Genomic DNA, 24905 nt, shown 5'->3' with positions numbered 1-24905 from the left:
ATTGGGTCCAGGGTGATGTGTTTGTTGGTAGAATCTGTGGATGAGTGCCATGCCTCTAGGAATTCCCTGGCTGTTCTCTGTTTGGCTTGTCCTATAATAGTAGTGTTGTCCCAGTCGAACTCATGTTGCTTGTCATCTGCGTGTGCGGCTGCTAAGGATAGCTGGTCATGTCGTTTTGTGGCTAGTTGGTGTTCATGGATACAGATCGTTAGCTGTCTTCCTGTTTTTCCTATGTTGTGTTTTGTGCAGTCTTTGCATGAAATTTTGTACACTACGTTGGTTTTGCTCATGCTGGGTATCAGGTCCTTTGTCCTGGTGAGATGTTGTCTGAGAGTGGCTGTTGTTTTATGTGCTATGAGTCCTAGTGGTCATAGTAGTCTGGCTGTCAATTCAGAAATGTTCTTGATGTATGGTAACGTGGTTAGTCCTTTGGGTTATGGCATGTCCTCATTCTGTTGTCTTTCCCTTAGGCATCTGTTGATGAAATTGCGGGGTATCGTTTTTGGTGAATACATTGTAGAGGTGTTCTTCCTCTTTTTGCAGTTCTGGTGTGCTGCAGTGTGTTGTGGCCCTTTTGAACAGTGTCTTGATGCAACTTCTTTTGTGTCTGTTGGGGTGGTTGCTTTCGTAGTTCAGAACTTGGTCTGTGTGCGTGGTTTTCCTGTATACCTTTTTTGATTAGGGAATGTTGATTAGGGAAGTAAATTGGTAAGAAATATAAAAACAAACAGCAAAAGCTTCTCAGGGTATATAAATAGGTATTTGCTGAAACAAGTGTGTGACCACTGGAGGATGAACCTGGGGAGTTAATAATGGCAGGTAAGGAAATTGCAGATAATTTCAACCAATGTTTTGCATCCATCTTCATAGTAATGGACACTATAAATATCCAAAAGATAACTGTTAAGATAGGGATGAATTGGAGTAAAGATCTTTTAACATCTATCATGAGGGTCAGAATATTTGACAAAACAATAATACTGAAAGGAATAAGTTGCCAGGACATGATAACTTGCAACATTGAATCATTGACAGGCACAGGTGAGGTACCAGAAGACTGGAGGTTGGCTACATGTTGCCACTATTTTAGAAAGGTGGTAAGTACAAGCCAGGGAACTAACGATCGGTGAGCCTAACGTCAGTGGTGGGCAAATTGTTGAAGGGAACCTGACGGACAGGATGTACATGTACAGAGGAACCATGAATATCGAAAACCAATTATCCGAAAATCGGATTATCCAAAGGAGATCTCGAGGTCCCGTGGAAAAATACAGCAAAGAAGTATTTCAACAGTGATCGAGTCTTTTGCTTACCTTGATTAAACAGGCACTATCTCCAAATGACTGACCTCCCACCCTCTCTCTTTCCCCACATTTTCCCTGGAGTTCTACAGAGGAGTGTATCCTAAACCATCCCCTCTTCTCCAGATAATCTCTCCAACATTGTCCTGTACAGGGCAAACGTGGAATCTGTCAAAAGGTTGCAGTAAAACGTTTTGTGTGTGGCTGTGGCTGTGTGTGCTATTTGGAGACTTACCCCACAAAGGCAGCTGCAGCAGTTTTGTTGTTGGTGTCCATTCTGGCTGCCCCGGAGAGGTGGGCGGGGGGCGATGTTGGATGGGGTTGGGGCAGGCAGGGGTGGTGTTGGGGGAGGTGCAGGCAGGGAGCAGAGACGGTGGGGAGGGCAGTGTTGGATGGGGCACAGGTGGGTGGTGTTGGGACAGGGTTGTGGGTAAGGCAGGGGGCAGTGTTGGATGGGGTTGGGGGACGGGCAGGGGCTGGGGGCGTGGTGTTGGGGGGGGGCGTAAGGGCTGGGAATGGTGTTGGACAGGGTTGGGACCGGGCAGGGACTGGGGGCGCGGTGTTGGATGTTGGGGACGGGGTCTCACGCACTGTGTGCTGCTGCAGTCTCCTGAACAGGAAGCAGTCTATAAAAAATCCCAGTCCCAGAGAAAAGGCATTTAATCGATTTACCGAATAATTAATTATCTAAACTAAATAGTGCCCGCCCATCTCGTTTGAATAATCGAGGTTCCCCCATATTTGGAAAGGCAAGGACTGCTTAGGGATAGTCAATATAGCTTTGAGCGTGGGAAATCGTGTCTCACAAACTTGATTGAGTCTTTTGCAGAAGTAACAAAGTGGATTGATGAGGGCAGAGCGGTGGACGTGATCTATATGGACTTCAGTAAGGAATTCGACAAGGTTCCCATGGGAGACTGGTTAGCAAGGTTAGACCGTATGGAATACAGGGAGAACTCGCCATTTGGATACAGAACTGGCTCAAAGATAGAAGACAGAGGGTGATGGTGGAGAGTTATTTTTCAGACTGGAGGCCAATGACCAGTGCAGTGCCACAAGGATCCACTACTTTTCATCATTTATACAAATAATTTGGATGTAAGCATAAGAGGTATAGTTAGTAAGTTTGCTGATGACACCAAAATTGGAAGTGTAGTGGACAGCAAAGACGTTTACCTCAGACAAATGGGTTTTTGATCAGATGGGGCATTGGGCTGAGGACTGACAAATGGGGTTTAATTTAGATAAATGTAAGGTGCTGCATTTTGGGAAAAATGCAAATCTTAGCAGGACTTATACATTTAATGGTAAGGTGCTAGGTATTGTTGCTGAACAAAGAGACCTTGGAGTGCAGGTTCATAGCTCCTTGAAAGTGGAGTCACAGGTAGATAGGCTAGTGAAGAAGGCATTTGGAATTAGATTTCTTAGTGTGGAAACAGGCCCTTCTGCCCAACAAGTCCACACCGATCCGCCAAAGTACTACCCACCCATTCCCCTACATTTAGCATGGCCAATTCACCTGACCTGCACATCTTTGGACTGTGGGAGGAAACCGGAGCACCCAGAGGAAACCCACATAGACATGGGTAGACTGTGCAAACTCCACACAGTCAGTCACCTGAGTCGGGAATAGAACCCAGGTCTCTGGCGCTGTGAGGCAACAGTGCTAACCACTGTGCAACCGTGCCACCAGGTATGCTTTCTTTTATTGGTCAGAGTATTGAGTACAAGATTTGGGAGGTCATGTTGCAGCTGCACAGGACATTGGTTAGGCCACTGTTGGAATATTGTGTACAATTTTGGTCTCCTTCCTATTGGAAGGATGTTGTGAAACTTGAAAGGGTTCAGAAAAGATTTACAAGGATGTTGCCAGGGTTGAAGGATTTGTGCTATAGAGAGTGGTTGAATAGGCTGAGGCTATTTTCCCTGGAGCGTTGGAGACTAAGGTTTATAAAATCATGAGGGGCATGGATAGGATAAATAGACAGTCTTTTCCCTGGGGTTGGGGAGTCCAGAACTAGAGGGCATTGGTTTAGGGTGAGAGGGAAAGATATAAAAGATATAAAAGACACCAAAAACGCAACTTTTTTCACACAGAGGGTGATACGTATTTGGAATGAGCTGCCAAAGGAAGTGGTGGAGGCTAGTACAATTGCAACATTTAAAAGGCATCTGGATAGGTACATGAATCGGAAGAGTTTTGAGGAATATGGGCTGGCTGCTGGCAAATGGGACTAGATTAGATAGGGATATCTGGTCGCATGGACGAGTTGGACTGAAGAGTCTGTTTCCGTGCTGTACATCTCTATGACTCTAAGTGTTTTATGATACATTACGAAAATTGGTGGGGTGGTAAATAGTGAAGAGGAGAGCCTTAGATTACAGGAGGATATAGATGGGCTCGTCAGATGATTGAATTCAATTAGTCACTGATCAACCTAGTTAAGTGTGAGATGATGCACTTGGGCAGGACAAACAAGGCAAGGAAATACATGAACGGTCAAACCCTGGAAAGCACAAAGGATCAGAGGGACCTTGGTGTACATACCCCTTTCTGTCACTTAAAGTAGCAGGACAGGTGGATAAAGTGGCTACGAAGATACATGGGATATTAGCCGAGGCATAGAGTTTAATAGCAACTGGGATATACTGGATCTATACAAAGTGTTGGAGACCACAGCTAGAGTTGTATGTGCAGTTCTGGATGTTACTGAAGCTGGAGAGTTCTACTATGAAGAATGACTGAAGTCGTCTTCCTTGGAGCAGAAGAGATGGAGAGAAACATGATTGAGATGTATAAAGTTATGAAAGGCATAGATAGGATAAACAGAAAGGAACTTGCCTCTTGGTGGCACAGATTTAAGGTAAGAAGCAGAAAGTTTAGAGGCGATGTGAGGGGGAAAGGATTTCAACCCTAGGATGATAGGAATCTGGAACTTACTGCCTATAAGGATGGTATAAGCACAAACATTTAAGAAGTATTTAGATGTGTACTTGTCATGCTAAAACTTACAAGATTATAGTCCAAGAGCTCAAAAATGGGATTGGAATACTTGTGCTTGTTTTTGACTGGCACAGGCTCAACAGGTCAAAGGGCCTTTTATTTTGCTGCGAATATCTCTGACTTGAAACAGCTGTAGAGATTGCAAAGGTACTGGTCAAAATATTCCAAAATCACTTCTTAGAACCCACGCTGATTTCTTCATTTTTACTCTAATCAATTTTTGGTTTGCAGCTGTGAACGTGAGCTAAGAATTGATGGGTGATCTTAGGACTGTGGTAAGTAATTTTCGTTAAAATCAAATAGAACAAACAAGCTATTATGTGTTTTTGAGGCCAAGCCTGAAACTTAATTGCAGTTTAGTTCTTGATCAAAGAACTCCATAGAGTTTTCAACTCCAGAGCAGCAGATTGCTTAGGTAGCAGATGTTTGACTCCTCATGAAGTCAGTATCTGAGAACTGATGCCAGCAAGTCTGGGAGAAAATATGATGACCAAACGGAAGGAGAGGTTGGAATATTTTTGACCTGGAGGGTTCTGAGGAAAGAGTCTGGCTGTTGATGCTGCAGCATGGAGATTTGAAAGCCCCCTGCCTAATCTACCATTATCAGCTATTGGTAGTTCAATGAATAGAAACTAGCTTGCCTTCTCTCTTCAGCTGCTGCCTGACCTGCTGTGATCTCCAGCATTTTTGTTTCTAGTATGTTATAACTGTAATTGCCTCTTCAGAGTGAACTCAAACAGCATTGATCAACATTTTTCAAAATCAAGAGATCATTTCACATACCAGTGAAGCAGCACATCATGGAAACTGCTTAAATGATCTGACCAGTTTTATGTTTCCTTTTCTTAAACTTATCCCTTAACTGTGTTTGTGTCTCTTGTGACTTTATTTTATTATTTAATTTTGCTTTGCTAATGTTACCGTATTATTGTTAAATTATGAAGTATTTTGTTTAAGCTATCAAGTGTCAAATACTGATTATTCATAAAGTCTCAGACTGGTTATTGAAAAGGTCTGGTTAGGAATCATTGGGGTCAATTTTTGGGACTTAAGGTTTTAATTTTACTTTATTATAAACATAGTTACGAGGACTGATTTGATTTAGCTCCTAAATGTTTGTCTCCATGTCATAACACATTGAATTCTGGGAGGGTTCCAGCAGCGTGGAAAACTGATAATGTGACACTGTTAAACATCACCATTAATACGGGTTTTATTATGACTTGATGTTAATTCGTTCCGAGCGTGTACTTCACTATTTAATTACTATGTTAAACTTTTTTTTTCTCTTGTGTAATGTAAGATATTTTCTTACACGCTCTGGTTAGTTATAGGTTAGATTAGTAGTTACTTGAGTTTTGTTTTCTCCTTTTTTTTCTCTTTATCTCTTCTTTTTGTCTGTTAGGTTTTGGTTATTTATTTAATATTTAATTGTATATTAATATTTGTATTTGCATGTATTATTCTCTAAGTTTGTAAAAACATGTTAAATTTTCAATAAAAATATCTATTAAAAAATATTAAAAACCCACAGATTCTGGAAGGGATTGTTACACTTTTTAAAAGCAAGCTACCAGCACTTAGTGTTCAAGTTGTGCCCAATAACTAATCAAATAACAGCACCCAGAAAACACATGTTCCATGTACTCTACTAACATATGACAGGTAAAACACAGTGAATTTTCTTCTATGAAAGACAGATTGACCTGAAGCTCTTTCAGACAGTACTTCAACCAAAATGAATGCCAAAAGCTCCATCTTCAGTCAATTACTAATCTCTTGTAGCACCAAATGGCCATGGGACAACTGTGATTGGTGGGGATACATTTCTCACTAACTATTCAGGTGACAGGGCAGGAAACCACTCCTTAACCTTACAGCATAGGAAATCTTTCAATACAAGTTTATGCCAGCTTTCAATAGAGCAATCTAGTCAGTACTATTTCTCTTGCTCCAGCCCCAAAGCTCTGCAAATTCATTTGTCACAATTATGCTTTTTAGTTCACAGTTCTTTTTAGCATTCTGTCAGAAGGCCATTCCAAGTTAATATCACTTACTACATAAAACACAGAATCGTCCTCACAACCTGCTGTAAATCTAAAATGTCTTCCCAAGCAGGGGGTGGTGTGTGGAATTGCAGCAGTACAGAAAATGTCAGAAAATGAAGACTAACTGAACTCTTTCTGCACAATCAGCATGGACTCAAATGGGACAAATGTCCTCTTTCTATGCTGTAGTCATGATTCCACCTGTCATTTAATCAATGTCCATATTCAATTAATCATCCAGTACAATACCAACACTGAACATTTCCACCTGGTCACCTCCCTTTCAACTAGCACAAGGATCATTCCTTTTGTAGCACAATAGCCCTTTCACCTCACCTTATCCCTTCCTACCATCAGGACCTCAAACATCACCTCAGACAAAAAAAAGCCTATGTTTTCCATTTAATGCACTCTGTTGTCTGCTCATCAAGCTGTATTCTCTCCGATAGGGAGAGAAAAGTACCACCAATTAGGTGAAAGCTTTATTGAACACTTTCATTCAATCAGTGTGCCCGACTTTGATCAGGTGCTTCTTGACCCTTCAATTGCTCATCCCATTCTGAACTCAATCTCCTGCATTGTTTAATTGCAATTCAATGGAAGACCAAGGCATAACGCCCATTTTACAAATAGGCTCTTTACAGTTATATGGACTCAACAGGGAGTCCAACAATTTCAAATCATAACCACTGTTCTAGTTTATTTTCCAGACGGCTGTTTCCCAATAGTTACTTTAGATGAACCTTTAGATTTTTCACTTGTTCCATTACCATTTCCTATTATTTTGCACGATTGAGCAGTACACTTCTTTTAAGGAAGTTCTGCCACATTAAGTGCCATTTCTAGGTACTGACAGTTCTTCACAAGATCAAAGGCTCTGAGGGTAGAAGTCCCCCAAGGCTGAGAGAACCAGGGACTAGCAACCTACTGGACAATATGATCAATGATGGCTGATATCAATACAACATCCACCAGAGACCTTGAATCATCAATGGACACCAGTGGTTGGTAGGAGTGATGCAAGAAAGGTGAGGTTGGTAGTAAGAGCAAAGTGGGTCTTCACAAGCTCCCATGCTTCCAAATGCCAAGTGCTTTAATCAGGTATGGAATTGCTTTGAACAAAAACCTTAATGGACTCAGCAGGAAGGCCATTCCATCATGTCCCCACTGCCACATTTCTTTCCATGTCCTTCCCATCATTAAGTTCGCCACTGAGGAGCATATTAAATTGGTCTTTTACAAAACCTTTTCATAGAGTCATAGATAGTCATAGAGATGTACAACATGGAAACAGACCCTTCAATCTAAACCGTCCATGCCGACCAGATAACCCAACCCAATCTAGTCCCACCTGCCGGTACTTGGCCCATATCCCTACAAACCCTTCCTATTCATATACCCATCCAAATGCCTTTTAAATGTTGTAATTGTACCAGCCTCCGTCACTTCTTCTGGCAGCTCATTCGATACACACAGCACACTCTGTGTGAAAAAGTTGCCCCTTATGTCTCTTTTATATCTTTGCCCTCTCACGCCCTCAACCTATGCCCTCTAGTTCTAGACTCCTCGACCCAGGGAAAAGACTTTGTCTATTTATCCTATGTATGCCCCTCATAATTTTGTAAACCTCTATAAGGTCACCCCTCAACCTGCGACACTCCAGGGAAAACAGCCCCAGCCAGTTCAGCCTCTCGCTATAGCTCAAATCCTCCAACCCTGGCAACATTCTTGTAAATCTTTTCTGAACCCTTTCAAGTTTCACAACATCTTTCCGGTAGGAAGAAGACCAGAATTGCATGCAATATTCCAACAGTGGCCTAACCAATGTCCTGTACAGCCGCAACATGACCTCCCAAGTCCTGTACTCAATACTCTGACCAATAAAAGAAAGCATACGAAACGCTTCTTCACTATCCTATCTACCTGCGACTCCTCTTTCAAGGAGCTGTGAACCTGCACTCCAAGGTCTCTTTGTTGAGCAACACTCCTCAGGACCTTACCATTAAGTGTATACGTCGTGCTGTGATTTGCTTTCCCAAAATGCAGCACCTCACATTTATCTGAATTAAACTCCATCTGCCACTTCTCAGTCGATTGGCCCATCTCGTCAAGATCCTGTTGTAATCCGAGGTAATCTTCTTCGCTGTCCATGACATATCCAATTTTGGTGTCATCTGCAAACTTACTAACTGTACCTCTTATGCTTGCATCCAAATCATTTATGCAAATGACAAAACGTAGTTGACCCAGCACCGATCCTTGTGGCACTCCACCGATCACAGGTCTCCAGTCTGCAAAACAACACTCCATCACCACCACCACCCTTTGTCTTCTACCTTTGAGCCAGTTCTGTATCCAAATGGCTAGTTCTCCCTGTAGTCCATGAGATCTAACCTTGCTAAACAGTTCACTCTCTCATTTGTTCTCCCTTTTATCACTGCCGCTGCAGTTACTAAAAAAAACTGATATGTCCTCTACATTTTACTCATTTTGACAAGTCATGAATCTTAACCTTTGTCTCTTTCCTAAACTTTTTCTAAAAATTAAATTCAAGTTTCCAGAATCTGCAATTTGTTACAGCAATTAAATATCACTGATTGAACTAACTATAGAACATTCTTCAGGGATGGAAAAAAAATGTATATGCCAAAGTAATGCCATATTATCTCCATCAAGGGACTGAATTAACATTTCCCAGTCAGCTTCTGATTCTGACCTGCTCTGGGCTGGAGAATGAGCCTTTTGTAACACAGAGTTCTGCCCGTGAGTCTTTTTGATCTTTACTTTTCTCTTTGTGTACACACAGGAAATGGAAGAGCTCTGTTCATCACGAACCAACCCCTTCTCAATATCCCAAACAACTCTCACCATTCAGTCATTGATTAGAATACCTTAATCATTTCAATCCTAAGACATTACTGCAAGAATTTCTCAGGGCAATGTCCTAGGATCACCTATTTTCAGCTGCTTCAGCAATGGCATTTCTTCCATCATAGGGTCAGAAGTGGAGATGTTTGCTGATTATTCTAGTATTTTTCTCAGGTAATGAAGCAGTTCATGTTTTCTGATTATTCTAATATTTTTCTAAGGTAATGAAGCAGTTCATGTTTGCATCCAGCAATTCCTGGAGGAAATGCCCGAAACATCGAATTTCCTGTTCCTTGGATGCTGCCTGACCTGCTGCGCTTTTCCAGCAACACATTTTCAGCTCTGATAATTCCTGATGAAGGGCTTATGCCCGAAACGTCAAATTTCCTGTTCCTTGGATGCTGCCTGACCTGCTGCGCTTTTCCAGCAACACATTTTCAGCTCAAGCAATTCTTGGGCAACATTTAGGCTTGGTGTGCCGAAAGTGCTGGGAAATGAATATATCCATTGAGAGAATCTAATTATCTCCCTTTTGACACTGAAAGGCATTAAATATTGTGACTAATTGTATGACCAAAGTCGCAGTTGAGTTCAGCATTTAGAGTCATGTGACCAAGCTTCATTTGGGTTGGGCATGAAGGAGACAGTTACCATTGAGATGAAGGCTTGAGCTGCAGATAACCAGCTATCTCTGGTCCATCTCAAAGGTTAATTGGACACTCATTATCACATCATCTTCCAGGATTGGTGTTACCTGCAATTCTATTGTGTATTTGTTTTTGGCAGTTTATGACACAATAGTTAATTTGTGCATCATTGGGAAACTGATTATCTGACTGACTTCAACATTTGAAAAGCTTCTGGAAAAATACTACAGCACTAAGTCCAATGATATTTATAGCAGCCATCTTTGTTCAGTTGTTTAATGTGCTTTCATAAACACAGTCACCTATAAATTATAAATAGATAATAAAGTTGGTTTTTAATCTGGTCATGATTGTTGGCTGTTCTGGTCCATGGCAATTTCTAGAATGTTGTTCATGATGGGGGATTCAGGAATGGTAATACCATTGAAAGTTAAGGGTAATCTGATCAAAGTCTTCAAGATATTAGCAGGAAAAGACAGGGTAGATGAACTATTTTGACTGGATGGGGATTCTACAAGTATGTGCTATAGTGTGAGAATTAGGGCCAGACTGTTCAGGTTAAATGTTAGCAAGCACTTCTACACAAACAATGGTAGACATGTGGAACTCTCTTGAACAATTAGCAGTGGATGCTTTATCAGTTGTTAATTTTAAATGTGAGATATTTTTTGTTAGCCAAAGATATGTATAAAGAGTTAGGCCACTAATCTTATTGAATGGCGGAACAGGCTCAAGGGGCCAAATGACCTACACCTAAATGTTCCTATGAATATCAAGAAGACATAGTTAGATCCACTCTTTTTGTGGATGGTTATTCCCTGAAACTTCAGAGATTAGATTGGATTAGATTAGATTACTTACAGTGTGGAAACAGGCCCTTCGGCCCAACAAGTCCACACCGACCCGCCGAAGCGCAACCCACCCATACCCCTACATTTACCCCTTACCTAACACTACGGGCAATTTAGCATGGCCAATTCACCTGACCCGCACATCTTTGGACCGCGGGAGGAAACCGGAGCACCCGGAGGAAACCCACGCAGACACGGGGAGAACGTGCAAACTCCACACAGTCAGTCGCCTGAGTCGGGAAATGAACCCGGGTCTCAGGCGCTGTGAGACAGCAGTGCTAACCACTGTGCCGCCGTACTGCCCACCTGTGCCACCGTGCAGCTCACACTGTGCCACCGTGCCGCCCACACTGTGCCACTGTGCCGCCCACAACTGTGCCACCGTGCCGCCCACAGATCTGAATGTTATTTACCACTTACCACCCCAAGCCTGAATTTTATTCAGATCTTTGCGTATGTGGAGATGGATTGCTTCAATAAGAAAGAATTTGAGAATGGTACTGACTTTAGGCAATCATCAGTGTGCTTTCCAACTCTGACCTGAAGGAAAAGTCATTAATGATGTAATTGAAAAAGTTTAGGCCTAGGACTCACTTTGAGGAACTCATGTAGTGAGTTGGACTGAGGACCAGGACTGAGATGCTTTGCCTCCATTTATCTTTGTTCTTTGTGTGACTCCAGTAAAGAGCATTCTCCAATTCTCATTTATTTCAATTTTACTAGAAAAGTTTGAAGGCACATAATCTATCAAAAGTTACCATGATATTAAGGGTATTCACTCTTATTTCCTCTCCAAATGTCAACTCTTATGTCAATGTTTGACTACAATTGTAATTTGGTAAAAACAAATTTTACAGTTGTAATTTGACTACAGTTGGTAGCAGCCCCTCACATACTACAAAGAAAAGGGGGAAATATGTAGGTTTAGGATCTGGGTCTGGATTCCCCCGCAATATATCTGTAGGGTGCATATTGAAGGTAATGATTAGCATTAGGGATCAGGCTAGAGTTATAGGTCAGGGACTCATGTTGTCAGGATTAGGGATGTGAGTGATCCAAGGCATAATAGATTTATGGCTTGTTTACTACATTGACAATTTATGTGCATTTCTCTGCAATGAGAAACAGAGGTTTGTGTTTCATTGTTTACCTCCCCACCAATGTGTACGAGTAATCTAGGCCATATCAACCAGGAGAATTCATCTAATGTGAGGGTTATCCTCTCTATAAATGTTCAAGATTTCATTCACAAATGTAATTTGTGCAGATGTGAACTGCCTTGTTTCTGCACATATTAGAAAACTGCATACGATCCTAAACCATGTGGCTCATCACTTCTAGTAGACAGAACTACAAGCTATGAATCAATCAGGGGCTAAGTTTGACTGATTGGAATTTGCCTGCAAGAGATCAGAATTTTGAGAAAATTGTTCACCAGCGATTTATTCTAGCTTCTGGAAGAAGGTTAATCTAAGAAAAGCAATCAATTTCATTCATGTATAGCTAAACTGGAAAAATTTAAATTAAGTAAAATGAGTCATTTATTGGAGCACCAAGCTACAAGACCCAAATGAGCCGAATTAAGAAAAATTCTTGACAGAAGGTGTAGTTAACTGAAGTTTTATGAATATTTCACACAAGTAAGAAATTATGAACTGTTGGGTTATCTGAAGCAGTGTGGCATTATACTCTCAAATACAAGAATGCGATAGTAGATCTGGTGCAGTGTAGCTGGGATGATCATGATGAGCTACTGAGCAGAAGATTAGGAAGAGACAAAGTACATTTTTAATTGAATCCAACTGATGTTGATAACTAGCTTATGTGCCAAGAAATATGATTTTTTTTTGTGCAATTATAAAAGATTGAAAGTTACTATATCTAAGATCTAGCTTTAAACATGTGTAATTGATTGTTTTGATTCCATTGCTGCTCATCTCCTGTGCAGAGAGCTGGCAGTAAACACACATGTGACCAAAGTGAGTAAAATTAATGAAAAGGGATAAAAAAATTTTTGGAGTAGAACAATAAAAGCTAGGGAGAACCCTACTTATTAAGAACTGTCCACAAGATGGATACAGGCAATAAGACAATTGGATAATCTTTTAAGAATGTTTGATTAACCATTTAGAGCATATGTACTAATAATTAGTATCCATTGTTTTCCTTTGGAAAATAAAATTGAATAGATATTACCCCAGATAAACCTGGGAAATAATGGAGTGAAATTAAATGAGGGGTGTCCAAGAGTACTCCTTTCCCTCAAAAGATGTGGATTGTGTGAATCTTGGGAAATCCCCATAGAATTTTCCTCCTAATTAATGGAAACTAAATAATATTGCCAAGTGAACACATTAAGTTCACATCTGTAGTGAACTATATTTTAATGTTATTTAATGCTTCTGTGTTAACGCAGTTGCAAAGTAATTTGGTGGGAAAATCATAATTTGGGTTTTTATTGACTAAATGCTTTATTGTCCTGAAAGGTATGAAATTGAAAATTAGTTAAAAATAAAAATGCTGAACTAAACCAAAGAATTGCAGATGTTGAAGATTTGAAACCAAAACAGAAAATTACCAGAAAAAAATTACAATAATCTAGTGGTATGATCAATGAACTGTTAATCCGGACACCCAGGAATTGATCTGAGAAGCCAGGTTCAAATTCCATCACAACAGATGAATCCGTTATCGATTTGTGAGGAAAACTCATCTGGTTTGCTCATATCCTTCAGGGGAGGAAACTGCTAACCTCACACATAATTCCAGACCACAAATGGGATTGATACTTGACTGTCTTCTGGGCAAATGGGATAGTAAATAAAAGCTGGCCTAGGCAGACATGTCCTCATCCCATTCAGCAGGTCTGGCAACATCTGTGGAAAGAAAATAGAGTTAAAGTTTGGATCCTGTAACCCTTCTTTAGAACTGATAGAGGCTAGGAAAAGGTGGTATTTATGCTGTTGACAGGGAGTTTAGGAGAAGGAGAGGAATAAGCAGAATTGGGAGATCCTACAGTCTTCAGGACCCAGTTTCAAATTCAATAATTTTACAATAAACATCATCGTCTATGTCCTCTACCCAATCTACATTCCAGGTCCTCTCATGATATGTGTTCCAGCACAGCGAACCTGTTTTCATCCAAACATTGTCCCAAGTGTCAGTTTTTCCTGGTCCCTGGCATACTATTAACTATCCCTTTGTATGCCTAACTTTCTTTTTCTCTTTCTGGACTCCATCTTCATCTATCCGTGTTCTTCTTTCTCTTCCAAGATGTTTCCAGACTTGCTGAGTTTCCTCAGCTATTTAGTTAAAAATAAAACTTCAGCAGAACTCCTGTAAAGTGAGAATATTCAACTTGCTATTTGAGAAACCAAGAGTTCTCAGAGAAGACCGAAATAAAAGCAGTAACTTGAATCCTAGGCAAAACAATTAGATATCACAGTTATCTTATTCCAATGAGTTATTTTTTTTTCTAATCAATGCATTCAGAGATATTACACAACTTTAGAGTAGGTGAGAGTTGAACCAAAGCCTTCTTGTTCAGAGGTAGAGAGACCCACTGTGCCGCAAGAACCCTCATTCTCGCTACTTGGTTTAGCATGGCTTGGGCAGTACAGCTGATTCAATTATTTGTAATTGGCCATTCTAAATGATAACTTGGCAATGATTAGGATACATTGGTCCCCACAGATATTTGCTGTGTAAAAAAAATATACGGGTGAATTACTGAAAAAATGGTTTTACATATTGTGTTCACAAATGTCACAGTGACTGAATTAGACAAGAGATTATTTAGGCAGAGAGAAATCCTTTGCCCAAAGAGCCGATACATTTCAATTCTACAGTTACAGATATTAGCATGCACTGAATCAAACAGAACAATTGTCACCAACTCACAGTTATCACTTTAAATCATTTGGTACTCAACTCATTGAACTGCATATTGCTATACCCTGTGGCATCAATCTAGTTATGATTGAGGTGGATATCTCAACTCTCTCTGCAATCTCTGTTTGATTGCTTGCAAGGCCTGTCTGTACATCAAACATTACTGCTGCTAAACAATTCCTCTTTACTTTAATGGCACTGTATACAGCAGGTGTCCAGCTGAGCAGAGCTTGGAAAGGGCTGTGTAGTTGATACAGATTCTCCACTAATAGACTTGCCAATATCATCCAATCTGGTTTATTTCACCAAGTGAAAACCTGGTCTTATTAAAATGTAAGTGTCTATGCTAGTGCATTTTTCAGTTTGCCTGATGTTGTAGTAGTCATTCGCTATAATTCATTTACAAATGTGCTATAGGAGATCAAAGATATGTTGCAACTTAATATGAAACTGATCAAATTTTACTTCTTGTTGAAATCAGCACCCTGATTTTGAGGTAGCAATATAGCAAAACTGTACGTTTCCTACTTCCTTAGAAATTGAAAACAACTTGAGGAATCCATGCATATATGCTTAACTCAAGAGTTCCTGTCAGTGATTTTACAATTCCCAATAGAGTGCACTACTGAAGGCCCCTTTAAAAAACACAATCAAATAAAAATTACTGAATAATCAAGAACTTTCCTTTACACTATTATTCTAATAAAAATGCTTGAATGTTGCACCTTGTTAAGTGAGAAGTAACTGGACTTTAAAATGTGTGCTAAGATCAGATCTATTTATTAACAGCTTCATTGGCTCTACAAACCTAATTTTATAGTTACAGACTTTTAAATTCCTCCATCATGACTAAGCAAAAACTAGCAATTTTAAAATCATTCTTAGATGTTAATGTTTAAGCTCCTACTCTCAATCTGTAGGTATAGATGATTTATTTTATTCTCTATAAAATTAAAGTGGAAAATCTTAAGTGAAAGGGATTTCTGCTTGCTGTATTGACATCCCCACTGTTTCCACAAACCCAGAGATATCCCCATTTGGTATCAGAATCATATTAGGAAAGGAAAAATTCATACTAGAGACCACGAGAACTTCAAGACCTGCTTTCTACAAGATCAGCAGCGAATTACATTACTTCACTACTGACCAAAATGTCAGGACTATCAGTAGAATGACAAGTAACTTGCTACTATTGTTGTTTCACCAGGCAGGTGGAGGTTTCCACCATCCGATCCTCCAGGATCAAGAATGCTGAAAGTTCACTAATCACTAACACCTTCTCTGCATTTGAAAACTGGAAACTGAGGAGGCAGACTTTTTGTTTTTTGTGTTTTTTTTTCATGCAAAGAGGGAAGCAATAGACCTAATAAGTGACTGTAATGGCATCCAGCTGATGCAATCAATTTCATAAGGATGCCTATCAGAATGAGAAATTAATTACACAATAAGTGAAAGCAATAGAATAATGGATGATGACTTGAGGAAGTATATAGTAAAGAAGATTTGATGGGTGTGCAAATGGGTGTGAGATGTGCTATAATGGAGCTAGTTTGACAAGATAATGTAAAAGGGTGGTGTGTCAGATGTAGATTATATTAAATTATTCACTTTTTCTGACTCAGTTAGGTCACTAAAGAAACTGAATACACAAAACTGGTTCTATTCCTGCACTGTCCTCCTCAGCCACTTCCAGTCATTTTTTTCCCATGTCAGCAATGAATTAGCTCCCACTGCTAACTGAGAGTGCCTTTCTCCAGCTCCTCACTGGCAATGCCAGCTCAAAACAAAACATTGCTAAACCATGATCCTTCTTCTGCAATCCATTATCACATCTTGTCACTCTTTTTGCAACTCAGTTTGGGTCTTTAAATACAGGAGTTGAGACTGAGTTACATGGATTAAAGTCACAGGTCCTGTTGCACATTGGGCCTTAAACCTGTAAGTGAATTCTAATGAACTGGCGAGTTTAAAAGGCATCATTAGAGCAGTGCAATGTGTCTTTCTTTGATTCGTCAATTGATCACTCCCCACCATATTTTCAAGATATATTAAAGCCTTTAATCTTATCAACAAATCTCCTGTGCTACAACATATCAAGTATCTTTTTAAAATACTGGTGGCATTGCACAGTGACTTAATTGGCTGCTGCCTATACAAAAAGGGCAATTGATCTGATTCCTGGTCTTCCTCAGAGGAAGTCCCCCAGAGCTGAGAATGATTTGGGAAGCCCTCTCAAAATTGCTCCCTTATATATCCCGACTCTCTACCCCTGCAGCCAACACCACCACTACCCCACAAATTCCAGTCACCCACTTCCATTTCTAAGTTTCTCCTTTCCTCTCTCCTCTCTTCATCTCCTTTCCCCAGCTCAAACTTGCACTCTTAGCTCCCTGTACTTTGTCCACATCTCCTGTCCCCAAACAACACACACCCTACATCCATTTTATGGCTTCCAAATCCTATAAACTCTGTGTCTCCACCATTTCTTCATCTTCCATGAATGAATTTCTGCTTTAGTTTCTAATTGGTCCTAACTTTTCTTTAACAATTTTGTTATCACAGTATGATAGAATGATTTATAGTCAGCCTGTTTGTCTACGCTGGCTCTCCAAAGGAGCAAGTTACCTTGTGTCACTTCCCTGTACTTCTGCCCTGCATCATCTCTCTCTCTCTCTTTTGGATAATAAGTCAATTCAGGTCATAGAGTCATAGATGTGTACAGCATGGAAACAGACCCTTCGGTCCAACCCATCCATGCCGACCAGATATCCCAACCCAATCTAATCCCACCTGCCAGCACCTGGCCCACATCCCTCCAAACCCTTCCTATTCATATACCCATCCAAATGCCTCTTAAATGTTACAATTGTACCAGCCTCCACCACATCCTCTGGCAGCTCATTCAATACACATCATGGACCAGAGGAAAAAGTCTGAGTGAGGGATTGCACAGTTAGGACTTATATAAGTAAGAATTTGTTCTCTCAGAGTAATCTGTGTACTTCTTTATGACAGAGCAGTATAGAGGTTGGGTTGCTAAGTATTTTCAAGGCTGAGACAACACTCAGTATGGGAAAAAACATGAAAGCAGTTGAGGATCATCAAATTAGCCTTGACCTTACTGAATGGGTCAATATTCAATAGGAAGAGTAGACTCAATGGCTTACGTCTGCTTCTACATCTTAAGAGTTGATCCCCCACTTCTGGCACCAAATTTTTAGCTTTTCATGTATTGCATGTATAACTTGATTCCTGATATTCAGCCCTAAAATCTTTTATTGTTAATTTTCCTTCTACCAGTTTTGAGAGTGGAGTCAATGGGACGCTAAAGTAAATCTTTTTTTACAATTGCTCTTTTGTCATTTAAATGACAGAAAAATTATTAGATAGCTGGGACTAGCTATTTTCTGCTGAATTCAGGACCACGGCCAGCAACCATAGTTATTTTCAGCCCAATACACTTGCAACGAACATTCAATATTAACTTAACCAACAGTTCTTCTAAAGTAGGTTAGCTAAACTATGCACAGTATCAGAATATATATGTACTCCTTTCAAAAAAAGTAGTGCCACAAATACAAAGTTTATAAGAGAATATTCTTTTACAGAGCTATATAGCTGTGGGAATCTATTTCCAGTACAATATGAGCAGTCAAGGCAGAAATGTTCAACATTCAAAATTAGATTGAAGAGGGGAAAAGAGAAAAAGTAAACAAAATACTGAGCTATAGGAACATGTTGAATAAAATATGATTAACTATTTGCTTTCTTTGAGTGAAAATGTTGACAGGCATTGGCCAAGACAAATGTTTTCTTCTCTCAAGTTATCACTCCCTTAGAAATCTTGTACACAGCAATGTATATGTGGATATTGACCTCTAATCTTGCCAAGAATCTTAAGAATCAAGGTCACCTACAGTCAATACTTTTGGAACAAACAAATAAAAGTAATCTATACATTCACCAAAATACATCATCAATTTTTATTCTCTGCTCAGAAGAGTTATTTTGGACTCAAAATGTTAACTGTTTTTCTCGACACCAATGTTGCCAGACCTGCTGAGTTTCTCCAGTATTCTGTGCTTTTTAAAAATTTTTAATCTTTCATTTCATATTGGGTCTTCAAAATAGGATCCATTTACAAGATGAATTCATATTGATACAATGAACTCCAGCAACAGTTGAAATCAAGAAAATTACACCTTTATTCAGAAAAGTTTCTGAGATGTGTTCACCTGTGCATGAAGTTAGGAAGAGCAGGAATACAACTTCTGTACCCACATTAAATTAACATAGGACACCACCAATGTTTTTCTCCTCCTTCAGTCAACTCCCAATTTTCATTAATTCTCCAACTTGCAAATTTCCCAACCAACAGCTCACTGAATCAAGAGGTACTGCAATACTAGCAAAAACACCAACAGACACTTAAAATTTATCCACTGGCCTCAACATTCAGAATAAATTCATTTAAACATGCATCCCCAACATTCCCCCACACCGACCACCTCCAATCTATGCACCTAAAAGCAATTGTATTAGATTTCCTAACCCCAAGTCTATATTTGTTCTTCCCAATGTAGCACAAACTAATCAAATCATTGATTTGCTATGTGTGATTTCAAAATCCAATTATATGATGCAGCACATTATATTATGTAAGAAATTACTAAGGACCTTCAAAAATTAGTTATACCCATTTCTTTGCAACTTGTATAATACTTGTTTTCACACAAGCATTTCTAAAGTTCTACTTTTCACCTACCAATTGTGGGATGTTGAATTTATTGCACTTTCCATATATGCAAATATGATTCACAAGAATCCCAATTAAACAAAACTTTCGATCTTTAAATCGGAAGCTCTCATCATTCAATGTGATCGAGTTCAGTAATCAATATTCCTAAGAACTGGTTTTACTTGGTTGAAAATGATGCGTGGATGTGAAAGAAATGGAAGTGAATGGCTAAACAGAACAAGTACCATGGCTTCTCGTTGCGCGGGCAAGCAAGTACACACTCTGAGGAGCAAAACCCCACTCTTCCCAGAGTCATCACAACAATTCGAGATTTCAAGTACGCATTATTCCCCAATTTACCTACCTTTTCGGACCCAGGTCGATGGAAAACTCTGACCACACTCTGTACTTCACAAAAATGACTATTTGTTATAAATAAATGGATTCTAAATACAAATAAACAATTATTTACTTTCAAAAAATAGCTTTACCAGTTAAAACTAATTCCCTTAAGAAACCCCACCCCCTCCATTTACACATACAGACATCACAAACAGAGACAAAACAAAAATGGTTATTATGGGCAGTGAAAAAGCCTGGGAAGGCTATCCACTGAGTTTACTGAAATGATTCCTGTGCTGATCAGAATGCTGCTTCTCAATATTCCTTCTCTAGATACTTGTTTGCAGGAGGTGCAGGGACTGATTCCTCTATATATATAGTCACAATATAAAGTCACTGGAAAGTAGAATCAAACTGGCTATCTTGAGGATTCGGATACTTTTTTACTACAGAGTAAAAACACAATGTCTTTTCTTTCAGAGGTTTTATAGTTTTTACCAAAGCATTTGTATCCCAGACTGTCCAGCTACCTCACAAAGTTGCTGTTAGGCAGAAGACCTTTGTCATTGATAGTCACTACTCCATTGGCCAACCTTGGACTAGATCAGCACTGTCCAATTCTGGTTTGTTTTGCTTCCCTGATTTTAACAGTTCCACCAATGGTATCTATGCCTGCAGCTGTTGAGATTCTTGCCTTTAATCTCTTCACTTCTTTTTCCTACTTTAAGACGACCTTTGAAACCTCTCTCTTTGATGAGGTCTGTGGTCATCAGACCTAATGTATGGCACAGTGGCTGAGTGCTTAGCATTGCTGCCTTACAGCACCAGGGACCCAGGTTCAATTCCAGCCTTGAGTGACTGTGTGTGTGGAGTTTGCACATTCTCTCTGTGTCTGCATGGGTTTCCTTCCACACTCCAAAGATGTGCAGTTCAGGTGAACTGGTCATGCTAAATTGCCCATCATGCTCGGTGCATTAGTCAGTGGTAAATAGGTCGGGGTGGGTTACTCTTCAGAGGATTGGTGTGGGCCTCTTGGGCCAAAGGGCCTGTTCCCACACTGTAGGGAATCTAATCAAATGTCTCCTAACAGTCAGACTCTATTTCATTTGATAATTCTTCTGTGTAAGAGTGTGTCATATAAATATTGGAATTTTGTAAGATTCAAGTGATATACATGCATGTCTGCCAGAGGTTGAAATTTTATACTTGTACAAGTTAGTTCATCCAGAACACAGGAAAAACTAAATGCTTTTATTTTTAATATTAGGAGCAGTAAATGGAGACGTTGATGTCTTCTAATTTACACTAAAAATAAATCAGAATTTGCTGAAGTATATAAATCTAAGAATGAGAGTATTTTTAATTAATTATTAAGATTCTATACTATATTCACCCTTAATGTTAAGATGTTATATGTATATAAAAAAGCAAGCAAATAAAGTTTGCTATGGATCAAATCAGCCTTGACTTTTGATACTTATGGCTTAAATTTTCAGTTCCACTGCAATTTGCAATGTTGCAATTTGCAAAATTAGTTGGTTTCATTATTTAATTTACAGGAAGCTGAAATTTTGTAGAGTCAGAGTCACACAGCACGGAAACAGATGTTGTGGTTCAATCAGTCCATGCCAAACATAATCCCAAACTAAACTCGTCTCACCTGCTTGTTCTTGGCCCATATCCCTCCAAACCTTACTTTTAGATATCCCTATTAACATGATACTTTGAGACTACAAATTCATCATAAATTTAATAATTTTATAGTCATTGTCAGGAGTGTCTCAGCCAACACACATCGTAAATAAATTAACTGTTAGTAAAGGTTAATAAAACATCACAATTAGTAGATGGGCTGTTGTTACTGACCTACTTTCAATTTTTTAAAAGGAATTCATGTATGGATTTTAATTCAACTGGTTTTGTCAAGAACAAAGCTTACAGTTTTTAAACATTAAAAATATGAGGATCAGCTTTAAACTAAAGTGAGCATCTTCCTAACAACTACAAAACGCTGCTGTTGCTGCTTTAACTCCTCATGCTAAAGACGGTGTAAGCTAATATACAAAATAAATGGCATTCAGGTCAAAATAAATAGTTTTACAAATATTTGTACAGCTAAGATTACATTAATACATAAAAGTTGTGAACTGATATCATAATAAAACTGTTGCAACTTTCCTAACCACTACCACTTTTTTCTTTAAAACTCAAACTCAAAACAATAGTCACAATGGTGGAAAGAGAATTATGTGGTGCAATATAATAATGTGGAGTTTTTCAATGTTTTAAAGTAATTGTTAAAGGTTAATTTTGTACACTGATAGTCCCAGAAAAATTTCAAATAGAGGCTGCATCATAAGAAAAGGAGCACCGTAATGAAAGTACAGTAATTTTTTTAAAAAAGCTAGGCTTGCACAGCGCTATTAAAATACATAAATGCAAAAGAAAGGAACAGAATAGCAGTGCTCAAAAATCATGAAAATTATTTTAAGTGAGATGCGTTGTAATATATATGAAGATCGCTTTTTGTTCTACTTAACAGAGTAAAAGGAATAAAACCAAGATCAGAATTCATCATGATGCATGACTGTTAACGTATTGCATTGTACCTCATCGTTGCAGCTGGACACGCTTCAAATTTAGCAGCGGAGTTGTCGTTGGGAAAAATATAGTAAAATAGATTCGGCTAGTTATTACTGTCATGTACGGTACCACTCTCCGAAATAATTTGCCTTAGCTTATGTCTCCATAGAGGATGCGTAGTAAAACAATTTCGTTCACCTCCGCGTCAGTATTTATTGTTTACTTAGAGATTATTTTCATCTTTCTTTTCAATACCAACGGAAACATCAAAACAGACAGTGATTTTACTCAAGTTACGTAAACCAGCAGCCGAGTTAGGACGGTATCAAAAATTATCAAATCAATGTAAAACTGAAACACACTTGGAAACATGTATCTGAATTTCTTGAAATAATCATTTTAAATATTACTCAAATATGAAAATTTGAACTAAAATGTGCTTAAAATAACGACACATATACACTGAAATGTATTTGTAATAAAAATAACGCGTCGCATATTTAATACTCCAGTTTATCCATAAACATGGCTACAAAATACTGTGAAACTTGATGCTTAAAATTAATACATCTGCTATAATCTGAAAAAGCAAACATAAGACATCAAGAATGATGTACGTAATACAAACATACTGTAATTTAATATTGAAAGCATAAATCATATTTTTAAAACAACTGGTGTACTGTTGGGGACTATTATTTTGTTAAGTATTACATTTCATTCCACATGGTAAATACTACCTGATAACATCATCGTTATGGCCAAGGAAAAATTTCTGTGTGTGTTCCCTGGTGTTGTACACAATTCCCACTCCAGCAACGAAGTAGACCACCTCCTTGGCAACCGTGTAGTATAGATTATTCCGGCACTGGTGACCTCGGTAACCATAAACCCACTCTAACCGCAGCTGGCATTTCGGTGCAGTTCTATCAGCCATTTCCTTCCCTTCCTATTATTTATTTGCCGTCCTTCTCAATGGCTTAGGAAGAGTGCTGCAAAAAAAAAATCGCTTTCAAGGACAACAAATCTTTAGCAAAATTTCAGAAGCACAATCTCCCGTTCACAAAGTATCTCTTCACAATTGCAATAACAACCTCAATGATGTCAGCTAAATGCAGCAGCAAACAGCTAACACTGAAGGACGGGGCTGAGTTCGGTTGGAAATGCTGCGCGCGCTCGTTACCAGGTGGGCAGTAACGCTTAGTAACAGCGCAGGGCGGCCGTTGACGTCTGTGAGGGCTATGGGGAGGGAGACGTAAATGTGCGCAAACTGCGTGCTCGAGCGTCAAACCACGCGCTTGGAGACGGTCTGCAGAAACAGTCCCTTAAATCTATTTGTGTTCCTCCGAGGGAGTTGCGGAAATGTTGTTTCCAAAACTCAATGCTGGCGTCAGTATATAGCACGTCATCAAGAATGGGTTAATGGTTTGAGTTCTGATATTTGCTGGTGGTGGAAGTGAAGAGAGGGCGTCTGAAAACATTATATAAAGCTGTTTGCCCACCGACAGAAAGCGACTCACCCAGACTCCAAATCAGTGACCTCTACCACCCAGAAGGACAAAAGCAGAAGATGCATGGAGGCATCTTGAAATCACCTGCAAATTCCTTTGGAAATCACACACCAAGCTGCCTTGAAACAACGTGGGATCAAAATTCTGAAACTCACCGTTTACAATACAGTGAATGTTCCTATTACCAGTGGTTGTATCACATCATATTTGCAGTCCAGCACTGTCTTACAATGATACCAAAAGGATTTTTGCCAGCTATGCACTCATTCCAGAAACAGATAAAATGATTTTTCCAAAGAGGGCATTTGAAATCTGGTTTGCATATGAAATAGTTCTGATCAACCCAATCACAAACTGATGACTTTGATGAAGAGTCATTTAGACTCGAAATGTTAGCTTGCTCTCCTTGGATGCTGGCTGAACTGTTGTGATTTCCAGTATTTTTTGCCTTCAATCACAAACTAGATTGTCCAGAATTTGGATCAGGTAGGATACATTATGAGGATAAAGAAACTGTAACAAAATGTGGGAGGTTTGAATGAAATAAAAATAATAGGAGAATGCAACTAGACATGCAACATTTATGAACCAAATTGATTGTGCATTTTTCTGGATTGTACCTTCAGCCTGCTCACTGATGCTCAGTATGGATTTTGCTAGGGGCATGCAGCTCCTGACCTCATTACAGCCTTGGTCAAAACACTGAAATAAAAGTTGAACTCCAGAGATGAGGTGGGATTGACTGTTCTTGACACCAAAGCAAATATAGCATCAAAACATCCTAGCAAATCTGCAGTCAATAGGAATTGGAGGAATGCTTTCCACTGTTTGGGATGGAATGGTGGCTCAGTGGGTTAGCACTGTTGCTTCAGGGCTCCAGGTTCGATTCTAGCCTCACTTGACTGTCTGTGTGAAGTTTGCAGAGTCCCTCTGTGTCTGCATGGTTTCCTCCCACAGTCCAAAAATGTGCTGGCCAAGCTAAATTGCCCATAGTTTTAGGTGCATTAGTCAGAGGGAAATGGGTCTCTGGTGGGTTACTCTTCAGAGGGTCGATGTGGACTTGTTGGGCCAAAGGGCCTGTTTCCTGTAGGGGATCTAATGTAATAAAGCAAGATGGTTTG

At 39.4% G+C, this 24905-nt stretch overlaps 1 protein-coding gene across 5 annotated transcripts in view; it reads right to left on the bottom strand.

The window, feature by feature from the left end:
* The window catches only part of LOC132819436 (echinoderm microtubule-associated protein-like 6), a 512298-nt gene extending 489051 nt beyond the window's left edge, over positions 1–23247 (bottom strand). For all 5 annotated transcript variants that reach the window (XM_060830942.1, XM_060830941.1, XM_060830940.1 and 2 more), the window contains exon 1: positions 23014–23247. In XM_060830942.1, coding sequence (XP_060686925.1) covers positions 23014–23210 — 197 coding nt within the window. In that variant the 5' untranslated portion in view covers positions 23211–23247. The remainder of the gene's footprint in view (positions 1–23013) is intronic.
* Between the last annotated feature and the right edge of the window lie 1658 nt (positions 23248–24905).

This window comes from Hemiscyllium ocellatum, chromosome 10 (genome assembly GCF_020745735.1).
Source record: "Hemiscyllium ocellatum isolate sHemOce1 chromosome 10, sHemOce1.pat.X.cur, whole genome shotgun sequence".
Taxonomy (NCBI): Eukaryota; Metazoa; Chordata; class Chondrichthyes; order Orectolobiformes; family Hemiscylliidae; genus Hemiscyllium; species Hemiscyllium ocellatum.
This window is presented reverse-complemented; position numbering and strand designations above follow the sequence as displayed.